Source organism: Mustela erminea, chromosome 1 (genome assembly GCF_009829155.1).
Source record: "Mustela erminea isolate mMusErm1 chromosome 1, mMusErm1.Pri, whole genome shotgun sequence".
Taxonomy (NCBI): Eukaryota; Metazoa; Chordata; class Mammalia; order Carnivora; family Mustelidae; genus Mustela; species Mustela erminea.
In genome coordinates this window covers 73,973,097-73,991,143 of record NC_045614.1, presented here as the reverse complement: position 1 = coordinate 73,991,143, position 18,047 = coordinate 73,973,097, and the positions used below count along the sequence as shown (strand labels likewise).

General features: G+C 40.8%; 1 protein-coding gene across 2 annotated transcripts in view; it reads right to left on the bottom strand.

The window, feature by feature from the left end:
- The window catches only part of GADL1 (glutamate decarboxylase like 1), a 173,185-nt gene extending 163,098 nt beyond the window's left edge, over positions 1-10,087 (bottom strand). Inside the window, exons 1-2 of one of the 2 annotated variants that reach the window (XM_032321473.1) lie at positions 9,893-10,087; positions 8,957-9,073 (exon numbers count right to left, since the gene is read on the bottom strand). Coding sequence is in view for 1 of the 2 variants with exons in the window: in XM_032321387.1 (XP_032177278.1) it covers positions 9,893-9,929 (37 nt within the window). In the remaining variant the exon portion in view is untranslated. The remainder of the gene's footprint in view (positions 1-8,956; positions 9,074-9,892) is intronic. The other variant, XM_032321387.1, reaches the window with a different exon arrangement.
- Positions 10,088-18,047: the final 7,960 nt, after the last annotated feature.

The following is an 18,047-nucleotide window of genomic DNA, read 5'->3' as shown; positions in this document are numbered from 1 at the left end:
TTTAAACTGAGACTTACTTGCCCAATCTGTTTACATGGGTAAGTCTCCAGCTATAAAATGTTATCAGTTTCTTCAGATCATGAGCATGAACTGTAATTATGCATGTATGTGTTTACATAAAAATATTTTTACACTGGCACATACTCTCTATGGAAGCTTCTTATCTAGCAACATCAAATATCCAGAACTTACACAAAAATACAAAAGAATGCAAAATAAATAAGTAGAACAATGTTACTGTAATAGATACCTATACACCTAGTCAGATTTCATTCAGAGGCAATCTACGTTTCATCAGCTACAATTCCAACCTTTTGTGGGCTAGAAAACCAAGAATATGAGACAATAACCAAGCTTGTTAAAAGCAGTAAATTTGAAGAAGTGTGGCAAGTGGTGACTAAAGATACTATTAGGATTTATGAGAAGAAAGACGAAGGAGCGGACACTCATGAGAGACCATAATGAAGGAGACAGAAACAGTACAAAGAAACTACAAGAATTCAGAAACAGTGGGGCGCCTGGGTGGCTCAGTGGTTAAGCCTTCGCCTTCAACTCAGGTCACGATCTCAGGGTCCTGGGATCAAGCCCCGCATCGGGCTCTCCGCTCAGCAGGGAGCCTGCTTCCCCTCTCTCTCTGTCTGCCTCTCTCCCTACTTGTGATCTCTCTCTGTCAAATAAACAAATTAAATCTTTAAAAAAGAATTCAAAAACAGCAATCTGCCCCTCATTCAATGAAAGAACAAAGAGCTGGATACATCTCAACTCCTGGAAATGTTACATTATTCAGTGTTCACAATGGTAACTCCAAAATACACAGAAGAGGCTTAAACTTGTTGAGAGAGGCAAATAGGTTTTACAATTATTTTATAAATTACTCTAGTCTTAAAAGCCTGTTTTATTTATTTTTAAATTAGGTATCCCTTTTTTATTTACCACTTTGACTATTTTAACATAAGATAAAATTTACCATTTTAACTATTGTTAAGTGTATAGTTCACTATGTTGAAGTCTATTCATGTTGTTGTGAAACAGATCTCCAGTACTTTTTCATCTTGTCAAAATGAAACTCTATAACCACTAGATACTTTTCCTCCTCCCTTATCCTCCTACCCCCTGGTAACCACCATTCTACTTTATGTTTTTATGGATTTGATTGCTTTAGTTACCTCAATTAAGTGGATCATGTAATATTCATCTGATCATACAATGTGGTGATATCTGGCATATTTCATTTAACAAAATGTCCTCAAGGTTCATCCATAGGGTAGCATGTAACAGGATTTCTACACACTCCATTGTATATAAAAAGCACATTTTGTTTATCTACTCATCCACCAATGGACATTTGGGTTGCTTCTATCTCTTGGCTATTGTGAATAGTGCTGCTATGAACATGGATGAGCAAATACTTTTTCAAGACCCTGTTTTCAATTTTTTGGGATACTTATCCAGAAATGGGTTTTTTGTTTGTTTGTTTCTTTGTTTCTTTGTTTTTTAAATAGGCTACATGCCCAGTATGGAGCTCAGTGTAGGGCTTGAACTCACAACCCTGAGATCAAGACCTGAGCTGAGATCAGGAGTCAGACGCTTAACCTCTGAGACACCCAGGTGCCCCTTATTTTTAACTTTTTGAGGAAACTCTATACTGTGTTTCATAGCAATAACACCATTTCACAAGCCCCCCAATCATCTACAAGTGTTTCAATTTCTCCACATCCTCCTCAACACTTTTTATGTTCTGTTTGTTTTTCTAATAGTAGTCATCCTAGTGAATGTGAGGATCAGTGATGTTGAGCATCTTTTTTTTTTTAAGATTTTATTTATTTATTTGACAGACAGAGATCACAAGTAGGCAGAGAGGCAGGCAGAGAGAGAGGAGGAAGCAGGCTCCCCGCTGAGCAGAGAGTCTGATGCGGGGCTCGATCCCAGGACCCTGGGATCATGGCCTGAGCCGAAGGCAGAGGCTTTAACACACTGAACCAACCAGGCGCCACGAGCATCTTTTCATGTACTGTTTAGTCACTTGTATGTCATCTTTGAAGAAATATTTGTTCAGGTCTTTTGTCTAGTTTTTTAATGAGGTTATTTGATTTTTTTTTTTTTTGTAACGGAGTGTAGGAGTACTTTATATAGTCTGGATATTAGCTCCTTATCAGATATATGATTTGCAAATATTTTCTTCCACTTCACAGGTAGCTTTTTCATTATGTTGGTTGTGTCCTTTGATGCACAAAAGCTTTTTAGGTTGATGAAGTCTCAGGTGTCTATTTTTGGTTTTGTCTCCCATGCTTTCTGTGTAGTACCCAAGAAAACATTGCCAAATCAAATGTCATGAAAATTTCCCCTGTGTTTCCTCCTAGGAATTTTGTAGTTTGGGGTCTTAAGTTTAGGCCTTTAATTCATTTTTCAGTTATTTTGTATATTGTGTCAAATAAGAGTCCAACTTTATTCTTTCATATGTGGGTATCTAGTTTTCTCAACATCATTTGTTAAATAGATTGTCCTTTCCCCATTGAGTGGTCTTAAGTTGGAAATCATTTGACCACATACATCAGGGTTTATCTCTTGACTCTATTCTATTCCATTGGTCTATTTATCTGTCTGCATGCAAGTATCATACTTTTGATTATTGTAGCTTTGCATTATGTTTTGAAATCAAGAAGTGTGGGTCTTCCAAGTTTGTTATTTTTCAAAAATTTTTGGCTATTTAGGGTCCCTTGAGATTACATATGAATTTTATTTTTTTAAAGATTTTATTTATTTGACAGAGAGACATCACAAGTAGGCAGAAAGGCAAGCAGAGAGAGAGAGGAGAAAGCAGGCTCCCTGCCTAGTAGAGTCCCTGCAGGACTCGATCCCAGGACCCTGAGATCATGACCTGAGCTGAAGGCAGAGGCTTAAACCATTGAGCCACCCAGGCAGCCCCAGGATTACATATGAATTTTAATGGTGAAATTTTCTATTTCTGCAGAAAATTCTCTTGGAATTTTGGTAAGGATCATATTGAATCTGTAGTTCACTTTGGGTGGTATAGACATCTTAACCATATTAAGTCTTCCAATCAATGAACATGGGATGTCTTTTCCTTTACTGGTGTGTTCTTTAATTTCTTTCAGTAATGTTTGCAGTTTTTGCTGCGGAAACTTCTCATTTCCCTGATTAAATTATATGTAAGAATTCTTTGTGATGTTATTTTAAATCCTAAAATGTTTTTTATACAAACTTTGAGTGTATTCCTTTTAAAGAGATTATCAGTGAGACAGTTAGATGTAGAATAGACAACTGATATCCTATTGGTCTAAATCCTTCAACTCTAAATATCCTATTTGTTCAACAAAATCCACACCCTTTCAAGTCTGAGTCTATAAAATTTAGCCATCCCACTACCAATAAGAAGCAGGAAAGGAACAGCAAAGATGCATCCTATGGTGCCTTCTTGAGTTTGGAGAACAACACTTATTGGTACTCACTCCTAACTGAAAGGGACCCTACCACAGAAGCCACAGTCAAAACAACTTTAAGTAAAGTATTTCAACCACATCTGCGAATGTGCAATGAAGCAGAGCCAAGGCAGGAAAAGTCCTGCTCTATAATAACTCCATTGCATGAGAATTTTGTGCTGTATTATTCATAAAAGGAGTATCAGGTGAAACCCACATTGTAGGTCTCTGTGATTCATTTTGTGTTCAAATCTGCAACTTCTATTGAAGAGATGGTTCTTAAAGCTGTGATGACCAAGGAAGCAAACCAGCTACAGCTCCCTAAATCCAGCAGAGAAAGGCTCTGTCCTTGCTCAAACCCAGGCAAATGTTGAGCTCAACCATCATAATTTAATCACTAGCAAAAACAAACAAACAAAGTAAACCTTTCTCCTTGCTATAGTTTTCTACTGTATTCTCTATGTGTGCTGCTTTAGTTCTGTGTAGGAAGACTACTAAAAATCACTGCCCACCCCCCAAACACACACACAAAAGTCACTGTCCCTTTTTCAATGATTCTATTAGGAGTGGTAGAGGTCAAAGGTCTCCTTCCTTATATTACAATGCACTTGCTATTTGCTTTGAGGGTTCTATTTAGACTAAATCTTCTTTTAAGACATATTCCCCATAGAGTTCCATACATATTTATCCATATAATTCAATGTGGTAAATATTTATTGAGGGAGGAAGGTAGGACATACTAATCTTCAATGTGCCAGGTAACTAACATACATTCTCACAAAATCCATGAGGTTAGTAGTGTTATTTGCTATCATCTCCATTGTACTGGGAAGTGAACTGATGCTCAAAAAGAGGTCTCACTGTTATTAGTGTCAGAAACTGAGCTTTGGTCTATAAAAAGCAAAACTCAAACCCTGTCCTTCCCTAGCACTGTCTTGACTGAGTGCAAATTGGTCAGGATGAGCATTTGTCAAAAAAATACATATTTTTGATAAATGGATCTTTGGATTTTCAAGAAGTGGTAATCTTGATGCACTCCTATGCAAATTTTCATCTCTATAGTATGTCTTAATATATGATTAATCATTTCTTGAATTTGTAGGGTTCTCTTTCTCTCTTTTTGTATGTGGTTTTTTCCTATATTTTTAATTAGATTTCAGCCAATTATTTCTCTTCTAACTTATTTGTGATTAAAAAAATATTGAAACAACTTGACTATTCAACAATTGGGGATTAATAAGAACACATTTGGATTCCAATACAAGGATTTGTTTGAACAATAGAAATGACATTCATGCTTGTGTAAGAAAATAGAAAACAGGGACGCCTAGGTGGCTCAGTGGGTTAAAGCCTCTGTCTTCGACTCAGGTCATGATCCCAGGGTGCTGGGATCGAGCCCTGCATAGGGCTCTCTGCTCAGCAGGGAGCCTGCTTCCTCTGCCCTCTCTCTCTGTCTGCCTCTCTGCCTACTTGTGATCTCTGTCAAATAAATTAAAAAATATATATATTTAAAAAGAAAAGAAAAGAAAATAGAAAACAAACCAGATTAATACAATTGGAAAGCCTGGACAAAAATGAATGAGAAAAACACCTAAGCAAACAAAAACCCCATCTCCACCCCTCTTTCTCACCAAATTAATTTTTTTCTTTTTTTCTGTCAGAAGCAATGCAGACGTACTACAGAAAATACAGACAAGCAGAAGAACATAAGGAAAAATCCATTCTCCATCCATTCATATCCAACTACTTTTTATCTGCAAGTATAAATTCTTTCTGTTCCAGTTCCGTATGTATAAATGAATTATTATTTTTCAACAAAATGGACTCTTATTGAAGAAACTATCTTGTAACTTACTACAATTTCAGCAACTCAACATACATATTTTTCAAATTAAACCTATTGCTAATCCCACATTTTACTCTTACCAATGATAGAAGAAATAACTGCCTGAATATTAATTATAAGACCAAAACAGCACAGAAGAAATTGTGAAAAATTCTGAAAATAGGTCACAAAATGACTTAAAATATAAAAGTTTGCAAAAGTGCCCATAGTGCTCCCAAATCACTAGTCTTTGAAATAATTAGTAAGTGAGAGCATCAATTCAATCAACTTATTATAATGCTTAATGAAATTAATGTAAGAATTGAGGGCTCAATATAAGAAGCTCAATAAAATCCTTTATTGCCTAATAGATAAAATGACATCATGGTTGTTTCTATAAGTCAAGGATTAAACTAAGAAATGTAACTTAACCAAGAGAATGTAGAGGAGGAAGGGCTGGGGTGGTATAAAGGAGCTCAAAAGAAGGTGATCTTCAAGGAAAACATTGAACTGTGAGCACAATAGCTCAAAAATCCAGATCATGGAGAGTTCTATAGGCCAAATAAGCCAGGCTCTTTAACAGATAAATGACAAGAATAGAAAAGGACAGGAGGGTAAATATCACATATTTAGACATATCACAGGTTCTTCTTAGTGGGCAATACTAAATTGCCATGTCTAGGAATACCTAATTAGATAGTTAAACTATAAAAAAGTGCAAGAAAGTAATTAACTACCCAAGTCAGTCACGGTAGTGATCACTTAAATGGGGGAAGGAAAGGGCTATAGTTGAAAGGGGGTACATAGGACATGTGCCCCCAAAATGAGAGCAAAATTCTATTTCTTCACCTATGTGGTGATTGCAAGGATACAAAATAATAGCTAGGGTACAGAATAGTCCCTCATAAACCAAAAAGAAGTTTAATGAACACAGAAACTAATCCCCATGGAGATCTGGTCTCTCAGTAAAAGGAAAATGGGTAGGAGAGAGAAGGGGACTGTGCCAGAACCCATGAGTGGGTCAGGAACAAATTTAATAGGGAAGGGTTCTATCTTTGTGCTATTATTTACTTTGAGGTGTTTTCCCATTTTCATATCCATGCTACCACAGTGCTATGGAACAAGGGCCCCACGCTCAACTCAAGAGATTCAGACTTCTAGAGAAGACATATGACAGGGCTGAATAGCCAGGAGGGGATGGGGTCACAAGGATACTCAGTGAGGTTACCAGAGTGTCTATGAGGCAAATCTAAAAAAAAAAAAAAATGATCATGATTTCCTTTAGAAGCAAAAAGTAATTCCCCACTTGAAAGAGAAAAGTGGTGCTATTGGCGGACCCTAGAAAAAGAGGCCCGGGATCCTAATCCTAATTCTCAACTAAAAAACTGAAAAAGCAGCAAGAAATTAAAAAGAAAACAATGTCATGACGTCCCCAGGGATGGTGTTGAAGCAACATTATAATTTCTGCAAAGTATATAAATAAATCAGGTTAAAGATTATTCATTCACCCTTCCATTCCCCCAAAATGGTGATTTTTAAAAAGGGTCAGGGTTGGGGGGTGCAGAATTGAATAGGAGAGGGCTACCTAGCTTTATAAAGTTTCACAAAGGTTCTTGTTCCTGGAGCTAACTCTGCAAACAAAAGATAGATAAAAGATACTCAACTTCGGGGCACCTGGTTGGCTCAGTGGGTTGAGCTGCTGCCTTCGGCTCAGGTCATGATCTCAGGGCCCTGGGATCGAGTCCCGCATCGGGCTCTCTGCTCAGCAGGGAGCCTGCTTCCCTCTCTCTCTCTCTGCCTGCCTCTCCATCTACTTGTGATTTCTCTCTGTCAAATAAAAAAAATTAAAAAAAAAAAAGATACTCAACTTCCATGCACTTGAAAGCACCTCAAGTATATATGTAAAACAATTAGGGAACACTTTACAAATTAGATATTCATGTACTGTCATAACATCCTTATATAACAAAGCAGGGAAAGCCAAGGGCAGAGGGGAGATCAAAAGTTAGCTTAACAATGATTTGCAAGAAAGCAGTGTACTCAACATGACAACACGCTGGAAAATTAGTATCTTTTGTCATTGTTTTTGAGTCATAAAGAGGGCACTAAACAAATTACTGAAAAATTTTGTTCCTGGAAATCAGAGTTTCAATTTCATTAAAATATACCAGACTTTTAACAGTAATTAAGGTCAGCTTTTCAAGAGAAAAAAATAATCTACAACGCTCCCCCATTAGAACTTGAAATTTGCTTCCATTTTCAAAGTGTTTCCGTTAAGAATCAAAGGCTGAATAAAATAAAAAGAATGAATTTGCAGGTTGATTTATGTGGAAGGTTTGTGGTTTGTATTATTATTATTTTTTAAGATTTTGTTTATTTGAGAGAGAGACAGCGAGAGAGAGCATGAGAGAGAAGGTCAGAGGAAGAAGCAGACTCCCCCATGGAGCAGGGAGCCTGATTCCAGGAATCAGGAATCAGGAATTAATTTGATTCCAGGACTCTGAGATCATGACCTGAGCTGAAGGCAGTCGCTTAACCAACTAAGCCACCCAGGTGCCCTGTGGTTTGTATTATTATCCACAAGGGAAAATATCATTTGAGTCCAAAGAACTCTTAATTTTTTATGGAATTAAAATTTCAATTTGATGTTATCAATTGCCTAAACTCCTCTTGGATGTACTTCGGCAACGTCACAAACTGTATTCAAGCATGAACAACTCTGTATCTACAACGGGGTTCCCTAGGATATTCTTCCATAATGTATAGGTCTGTAACAGCCAACAAGAGTTTGTTTAACACGGCATATCATTTAACATACTCATCAAATGTCACCTTGCTCAATCTGGTCATACATACTTAGAAATTTACTAAGTCTGACAGATACATATATCCTGTGCTCTCTTAAGGTGTCATAGCCAACATTTGGCACAATTGTTTGTTATAGGACATGTTATCGCCTTATCACCTGCTCAAGGATGACCAGACACATAGCCTAAGCCTTCTGGCTTAGGCTTTGAATTCTCTGGAATTCAAATTTAAGGTTAAACTTTGTGCTTCACTATTCAAACATGACGACTTTTGAAGTCATCACAAGACATGTCCAGTGACAGGGATGCATGTTTAATTTAGGAAGAAAATATACTTAAAAAAAAAAAGTTCCTATCAGAGTTCTAAAGGGTGTACAGCTTTGAAACAAGAATAAAGATTAAAAACAAAAACAAGCAAACAAAAAACAAAACAAAACAAAAAACAGTGCAGGGCTCAGGTAGTCGGATACAATTATCCTGCTCATCCTTGCCTCCCATAAAGAAGCTTGCCATATTATCAGTAATTTTTAAACCAATGGTCTACATTATACTTCTCAATCATTTCTCAAATGGCCAGGTGTCTTAAGTGACAGTGTGTGCTGACCCTAAAAACACAAACACAATAGTTTTACCAAAAGGTCCAGCGGTTTCAAGCACTAGTTTTTATACCATACAATGAAATACAATTATAATGCAACTTGAAAAAAAATTTTTTTTGAACAGGATCTGGGGTAATGATGCTGGGAACTTTGGGGGGGACAATAAAAGGAACAAATGAAAAATATTTCTTGTAGTACAATGGTTCTTGTCTTGCCAACTACTATGCCAAATCCCCCACCCTGAAAATGATCCGCAGGCAACACAAGCCAGGGTACCGGACGCACCTGTGGAGCCCAACCCCCAGAGAGCTTCAGTTTAACGCAGCTTCATTAAGTCGTGCTCTGGTACAATCCAAAAGGGTATTGATGCAAAGAGGAGTTATTCCTGGAGGAGCGCTCCTCCTAAAAGGTCAACAGCTAAGTAGTTAGTGGAAATGCCTAAACAGCTGTAGTCATGACCTTTCGAAGGAGGGGCTCTTCCCCAGCGGGGATAGACAAGGACGGGTAAGGGGTCTACACTGAAATCATCTGCAAACATCCAGACATTTATGTATGGCTGAGTCTTCCCGGGAGCAGAGTTCAGAGTATTTCATCACGTGTTCAAAGCAATCTCAGACCCCTCCCTCGCTAAAGCAGGGAACCATGCCATTACAGAACTAAATGACATCGGTGTTATAAAGTCATTTTGGGGAATTCTGCTGCACAACGCTTTCCTTAAACAAGGAACATCCAGCCCGCCCGCCCCCGCCCCCCTCCCGGGCTCCCATCCGAAGCATGTCAGGGCATCACTCTCTCTATGTAGCAGGGTGGAGGTGGGAGGGGTGATGGCTGTGCTTGTCCCAAAGCGGAAACAAAATCAGCTTTCTTTCAGGGAAGGCACTTTTACGGGGTCTAAGGACACCCGCAGCAGCGTGCCAAGCAGTGAAACCCCGACCTGCGTTTCATTGAACAGCCCTGCTCAATGCCCATTGCGCTGCAAGCGCGGTTCTCCGCGCTTTAAAAAGTTGACTTGTTTAATTCTAAAAAAATAACCCCTACAGGTGCAGAAAGGGATGCAAAAAAATCCATGAAGGTGGGGACTTCCTAGCCACTCCAGCCGCCTTACAGAGAAATAACCCTCCTCCTCGTTTCCCCCTAGATCCACCAGCATCCGCGAGATAAAAACCCTCGTGGGGAGCGATTAAGGGCTAAACTCGCAGCCGCGCGGAGGCCAGTCGTTACCGTCCAGCGGGCACTCGCGGTCCGGGTGGCTGCTCATCGCTGCTCCCCGACTCCGGGCTGTCCCCCGCGCGGCTCGCACAGTCTGGGCGGCGGCTGCAGTCGCTGAGGCAGCGCCCCCCTTGGGGCCCCGCAGGTGCGCCCGGCAGGAGCTGGGCGCGCGCCACTGCAGAGGGAGAGACGAGGACACAAGCCTGGCGCTCCTTTCACTTTGCAACCCGAGGCTCTAGCGCCGGTCTCCTGCAGCCCAAGGTTCTCTATTAATACTTGGTGTGCGGCTGGCTGCATGCCATCGACTGGACCCATGGCCAGGGTTCCTTTGACCTCGCTGGGAAGGGGTGCGGAACAGTGTGTAGGAGCGTAGGTGATTGCAGAGAACACCCCCAGCTGCTCTCCCAGGCAAGGCCGGTGAGTGAGCCTCGGCCCGTGACTTTCTCCAGAGTCCAGCGTTTTGGAGCAACTATCCCGCAGCGTCCGATCTGGCCCCAGAAGCCCTCAGCTAAATAAGATGCCTGCTCCAGGCTCAGGGAACCTATTTTGGGGCCGCTGCGGCGAGCAAGATCCACTACCCATTCATTCAGAGCCGCCTTGACATTTCAGAGTTCTGCAGCCGAATCCCTTTTCCCCTATCCGATTTCAGCCTCTTGCTTCTGCAAAATTCCAAGTTGGAGAAGGGAAAGGCAGGGGGCTAGTGAGCAAAAGGATGTGGTGAATTAGAAAGGCCCAATAGACGAAAACGTTCTCAACGCCGTATTTCTTCCAGCAAGCGCATGGAAGTTGGGTTGCGGCCATGTTCCTATTGTAAATTTAAATTTAATCAGCGAATGCTGCTTTTTTGTCGTTACTCTAACAAGCTTTATGTTTAAAGTTAAATTCCCTTGGGTGCTCTAACTTAGGCTGCTGATATGATAGGAGCAATCAGTTAATGCCATTTCAAAGCACATTTATGACAACTACCTTAAGGAACTGCATTTATAAACTAGATCTTTCAACGGGCTTAAAAAAAAATTACTGGTTTATTTTTACACAGAGTCTGGTATGTCTCCTTAGCAGGTGAATTCTTTCCTCTGCTTTCCTAGCATACTTTTAACTCTTCCTCCTTTCCTAACATAGTTTACGTCCCTATCAGTGAAGACATGGCAAACCTTTGCTCTCAAGTAAGAATTGATTATTCCTAATACACCTACAACCAGGGTTATTAAAAATAGTAAAGTTAAGACCCTGCAGACAAGTTTTATGAAGTCTCTGAGACCCCCCCCCATTTACTCTCTTGTATCCGTTTTCAGCAGATAAAGGACTGAAATCTAGTGATGAAAACATAAATGAGAACTTCAGAAGTTAACCTTTGGTAACTCAATTTTTAAAAATACTGAAAGAAGTATACACTCCAGCAAGTTTTTCTTTTTGCTTTTAGTTTAGCATTGTATATAAGTGAATCCTCTCTTTTCCAGCTCAGAACAGTGACCAGTATCCACCACTGCTAAATTATGTATCTCTGTGAGAGACAAACCAGGACTGGGCCACAGTGGACTGCAGAAATGTCCATTTTCGCAGCTGGGCCAGGGAGCCCTCCCATACTCTCCTCTCCCCTGCTCCCACCAGGGAATATACCATTCAGAATTTCTTAGATGGAAAACCAGAAATTGCTCTATGAGCTTACCTGGTAATCTCAACTCTCACTTGTATTCTTATAACAAAGGCATTGTTATAGTGTCATATTCAATGTTATGTCACTATTCAATGTTATACTGTTACATTATCATATTCTTTCGTTCTTTTATACTTCAGTTACTGAGCACTTCTCCTTGTTCCTGTTACTAGTAATTTCAGGAAAAATCCTGCCCTCAGTCAAAATACTTTAGTGTGGGTAAGACAGGCTTAGAACCAGCTAAACTTTCTTAGATATTTTATGTTCTTTGAAAGATATGGGCATCAAGGAGCCACTGCCAAGGAGATGGCTAATTCTACTTGAAGGATTAGGAAATATTTCCAACCAGAAGTAAGTATTTTCACTAGTGATAGTTGCTATCATGTTTAAACATGCACTGTGAACTAGGCACTCTGCTAAATGCTTTCCGTACATTCCTTCCTATTATCCTGATAAGAATAGGAATTATTATTGTGCCCTTTTTACAGATGGACAAGTGGAGTAACTTGCCGGCAAATACAGAGGTGAGGAATTCCAGAACTGTGATTGGAATGTAGCTTCTATGATTACAGAGCCTCTGCCCAATTTCTACACTGGATCGCATTAGTTAGCAAAAACTCTTTCCACAATCTGTAATAAGAGCTTTTCACCAAAACCTCTCAGAAAAAAAGTGGGTCCTTAGAGAGTACAAAGACAGGTCAGTTGTTATTGTAGGAACCAGACTGTGCTTAGGCAGTCAGGATTCCTCACAAAGAAGCTTCTATTTTCCAAAGCAAGTGGCTCTTAACACACACACACACACACACACACACACACACACACGGCTCATAAGAAAGAACTTGGGAATCAGTTTTGCAGGGAGAACCGCAGTGAGGACAGCATTCCTTAATTCATAAATCCACTTAACTTTTATTGAGCCCTTACTATGTCACACACACTTTACTGGAAGTTGATTTCATCCCAACAGCAGATTTCTAGGAAATCTCTAAGGAATTAGAAATTTACATTCAGAGAACAGAAAAAGAAATCTCTCTTTTTTTTTTTTTTTTAAGATTTTTATTTATTTATTTGACAGAGAGAGGTCACAAGTAGGCAGAGCAGCAGGCAGAGAGAGAGGGGGCAGCAGGCTCCCTGCTGAACAGAGAGCCCCATACAGGGCTGGATCCCAGAACCCCGGAATCATGACCTGAGCCAAAGGCAGAGGCTTAACCCACTGGGCCACCCAGGTGCCCCAAGAAACAGCTCTTCCATACAAGGTTGGTCACTGAACCAATTTAGTGGTAGGTGAAAAACATGCCTTAGCTGGACAGGACATGAAAGAGAAGAAAGGGCATCTTGAGGATCTGTTCCAATAAGAAAATTTGCAGCAGTAACAACTACCCAAAAAAGTCTATAAATTCCACTGGTCTAAAATTCTACAGGCATGCTCAATGCAGAGACAGTAAAATGTAATGATTAGGTATCTAGCCTTTGTTCTCAAACCATCGCTGCTTTCAAATACTGATTCATGTGATCCTGGGCCAATCCAGATCTGTCCAATGAATGAGTAAGTCAGGCAAGTTACGTAACTAGCTAGCCTAAGACTTCCCATCCTGTAACAAGGACAAAAGGACAAGCTCTATAAGATTTTTTTTTTAAGATTTTATTTGTTTATTTGACAGAGATCACAAGTAGGCAGAGAGGCAGGCAGAGAGAGAGGAGGAAGCAGGCTCCCCGCTGAGCCGAGAGCCCAATGCGGGGCTTGATCCCAGGACTCTGAGATCATGACCTGACCTGAAGGCAGAGTCTTTAACCCACGGAGCCACCCAGGCACCCCGCTCTATAGGATTTTTGCATGATTATCTATGTACTGGCAAAGGAGTATTTTCAGTTGCTAGTAGCAGAGACCAAATTAGCAGAAATTTAAATAAATTATTTTTTTTCTCTTCACTTAACATTAAGATAGTTGAGGTAGATGGTCTATAGTTGGTACTGCAGCTCCATGTTTTCATCTGTGATCCAGCAGCCTTCTCATTTTTTGCTCCACTATCCTTAATATAGGCTTTCAGTTCCGGGACTTCCTTATGGTCACAAAATGGCTGCCAGAACTCTGGACTGACTCATGTTTAAAGAAGAGAAAGAAGGGGGAAAGGGCAAAAGTAGCACCTTGCAGCTGAGTAAGGCCCCTTAAAATAACTCTCTTGGAAGCTTTATCCACAAATTTCCATGTAAAATGCAGTAGATGTGCCCTTTTTCAAAGAAGCGGGGTGTGTGTGTGTGTATGTGTGTGTTAACTTGGGCACATTAGAGGTTCTGCTGTTGAGGAAAAGGGAGAGAATGGAATATTGGGTGGGCAGCTAGCAATCTCTGGCACACTTAGAAAGGCATTTGACACAATGCCTGACTCAAAGTAAATACCTACCCACCCACCCCCAAAAAAGAGAGACAGAGTAGCTATGTTAGGGAGTCAAGAAAATCCCAAATAAATAGAAAATAATTGGACTGGTCTAATTGTGTGTGCATTTTGTGGAGGGGAAAGGAGAAGAATTTGAATCAAGAGGGTATTGTATATAAAAGAACATTCATTCATGTTATAAATTTCAAGCAGAGCTCAGGAAACATTTAGATTATAAACAGTACACTTTGGTGCGCAAAAACTTGAGAAGGAACCCAATTTAGATACTTCACAGAAGAATTCTAGGCCAAGAGAAACAAAGTATACAGTAATTCATAGAAACAAAAATGGAGAGGTGGGAGAGAAAAAAAAATGAGCAAGGGATCTAACATTTATTGTTTTTAAGCAGCCTAAATGGCATCTAGCTATCTTCAAAAAAAAAAAATTTATAAGCACTTAATTAGGAGGATACCAAGAGCACACAGACTTGAGCTGGAGGCTGGACAATCAGATCTGGAAGTCAAGCAAGAGCCAATCCAGTCTGGGAAGTTCAATAAGTAGCAAGCCCAGCGAGCACTTTTTTGCAGGGACAAGTCTGGCTAAGGATGTCCCCTCATCCTGAAGCCCCATTGCCACCATCAGAACCTACTTCAGATACCCTGAGATAATACGGTTTCTTATTTTTGTATTGCTTAATCCCATCAATCACATGTGTGCCCTTGATTGGTCTGCCCAGATTCAATGAGGGAGACAGACTGATCTCCTTTTCTTTGGCTTCCCCAGGTGCTCAAGTGCCCTCAACCATTACCATACTCAACAAGAGGACCCCCTCCTACACACACACATAGGAATGAGGGATGGATGCAGGACCGCCAAAAAAGGAGATAAATATCAACTCCAGTGCTCCAGCGAGCCAAGCTGTGCTTAAAATTAGTTGTTTGTTTAAGGCTACAATATTAAGAAATGGAGCTGAGATTCAAACTCGTGGCTTCTGAAAGTGCTTCCTTTTTGCAACATGTGGCATGACTTCCATGTTTTATTTTTCCTGGGTTTGGCATTGTAAGAAACATCTGCCTCACTGAGTCCACAGAAGGTCTTGGAGGATGAAGGGGAGAAATTAAAAGCCATTTGACATTGGATGTGATTCTTGCTGTTCCAAACAATGAAGACACTTGATAGTGATTTGACTACTAATCAGTCATCCACTCTAACTCTTTTCAAGCGATTTTTTCGTGTTTTGTTTTTAGTTTTTTAAATTCAAGAAAGTTAAAAATACCATTCTATGTCTCCCCATATACATAGGACTTAAACAAGAAAAGTTCAGATACACCTGACATAATAGCATCTAAAAAGACAGAGACTCTTCCTCACTGTGCTTCTGTCCCCAGACAAGACCATATGTTATCTGAGAAGTACCATAATGGAAGTTGATGAATTTACAGTCTTAGATTTATTTTTAACCATCCGCTATTTGAACCCCTAGATAGTACACTAAGTTTTCTGGAAATCCCACTATTTGCTTGTGCTTTGGGTTTGATCAGAAAGCCATTGGCAATGCTACATGCTGGAGTATCAGTCCCAGTCAGGAAGTGCTCATAACTGGTCCACATAAAAGTAAAGACAGAAAAGGAGGGAGTCATTTAGAAACTGTAATGGAAACAACCTTGGTACTATTGACTTTTTTTAAGTAGGCTCCACACCCAGCATGGACCTCAGCACAGAGCTTGAACTCAGGACCCTGAGATCAAGACCTGAGATCAAGAGTCAGATGCTCACAGATCCAGCTACCAGGTACCCCTACACTATTGACTTCTTAGGCCTGGTGACTGGGGTGGGGGGGTTCTGGACATTCTGGGATGTTTATCAGCATCGCTAGCATCTACTTTTCCATGCCAATAGCACCCTTCTCCCAGTTTCGATAGCCAAAACGTCTCCAGACATTGACAAATGTCCCCATGAGACAAATGCTCTTGGTTGAGAACCACTGCTTTATTGCAATTTGACAGACTAATTTACGTCCATTGTATCTAATAATATAAAATTGGAGCTTTGCATTTTGTATGTCTTATTACTTCACTCATCCTAGTAATTTGTTATTATCACATTTTACCATTACTTCCTGACATATTTTAAAAATGGTTCTTCCAGGGGTGCCTGGGTGTTTCAGTGGGTTAAGCCTCTGCCTTTGGCTCAGGTCATGATCTCAGGGTCTTGGGATCAAGTCCCATGTCGGGTTCTCTGTTCAGCGGGGAGCCTGCTTCCCCTCTCTCTGCCTGCCTCTCTGCCTACTTGTGAGCTCTGTCTGTCAAATAAATAAATAAAATCTTAAAAAAAAAATGGTTCTTCCTCACGGAGAGCTTAAAACATACCAATACAAAAGGTCACTGTTCAAATATAAAAGTCATCCTTAGAAGAAAAGGAACAACCTTGGGCTACCCATCCTCTCCCTCCCATAATAACCAAATAGAACAAGGCAACTTACAAAGATACTAGACACCTTTATTTTTTATGTGTTCGCTCCTGGGGCCCAACATGGAAAAGTCTATAAAGTACACACCATTGCCAGAAATAGAGAAGCTGCCAGCACTGGATTCTACAACTTGACTTCAGAAGTTCTCTGAACTGCATTAAGCAGTTTTCTTGTATTTCCCAGGGCAGAAGAAGGTTTGCTAGCAGGGGAGGGCCAACGTAGAGACAAAGCCTAAAATTCTTATGACAGAAAGGCCTGGGTCATAGGTCACAAACTGCCCAGACACCAACTGAATCTGGCCTACAAACAGTTTTTATTTGGCTCCTTACAAATGTTTTTAAAAATCAACTACCTCATTATTTCCTCAAAATCCCATTCCCAGCATCTCTCAGAAGATTCAAAAGAGCCCTTTGGCCATTCTGGGCGACCTTCCCTCATGCTGTCAATTAGCTGCAACTGAAAAGCAGCCACCATTCTCAGCCCTCTTCTGCTGTCCCCTGATATGGCCCACTTTGGTGCCCATGAGCGTGTAAGCTGTGAGTGCCTGGATTAGGCCTACTGAGCTATTAATCTCGATTTTTGGAGAAACAAAGAGGACAGAGAACTTGACCCTTGAGGGCGGAAGAAGATGAAGCTGGCCAGGGAATCCTCAGTCCTGGGTGAGGGCAGGTCAGGGGTTCACATGGTTATAGTAACTAGGTCTTAGCCTAGGTCCTGGACCTTGGAGACAGGCAGGCTTCAGAAGGATCTGGCAGTATTGACCCCTCTATAGATGGTACAGATTGGATGGTCCTAATCTTCCTGACTATTCCATGGCAAGTGCAGCCATGACTCTAGTCTGCCTGGGCAATGATGACCCTCTCAAGCCAGCGTGCGGGACACCAGCCAATCATCAATGGCTTGGTCCTGTAAGGCTCAAAATTCCTTTGCACAAGACTTCCACTGGCAAGTGAGCACTGGAGCCAAACTTAATGGAGCTTAGGAAGATAAGTAACTGTGACATTGATTGCCCTCTGAATTCCAGGGAGCAATTGCCATCTGTTAGAATAACACTTAGTGAGTATCCACTGTGTGCAGGCTCTGAGGCTACGGAGACAGATCCAACAAATCAGTGGTCTTTCCCTGCAATGCTCTCAGCTGAGGGATGAGGACAGATGTGAGAGAAAGTAATTCAGACACATTGGGGGAATCAAATTCTGGAGCAGCCGGAGTGTGAGGAACTTGGTCTCTGCTTGGAGGAATGGGGGCTTCGCAGACAAGATGGCATTCAACTGGGTTTAGAAAACAAGGCCGAGTTTAACCAAATGAAGAAATCAAAAAAGGCATTAGGAGTCGGTTTGTGCAAATCAAGACCATGGAGGCTCGCTGAAGTGGAGGGTGGCAGAAGCAGAGTAGGAGTGGAAGGAGAGAAGGGGCTGGCATGAAGCCATAGCTTCAAGTCAAGGGGATCGGACTTGAACTTCCAGTTGAATGCGGATGCAACAGAGACGTGTTATCAACCTTGTTTCTTTGGGAGTCAAATCTGGTGACACGTTAAAGATAGACGAGGAGCCCTGTTCTGAGGTCATTTGTCAACCTGAACTACAGCAGTAGAGAAACACTTTCTAGAAAGTTCAAGACTTGCGTTAAATGGGGGGAGGTGGAGGAACTTGAGGATGAATCAACT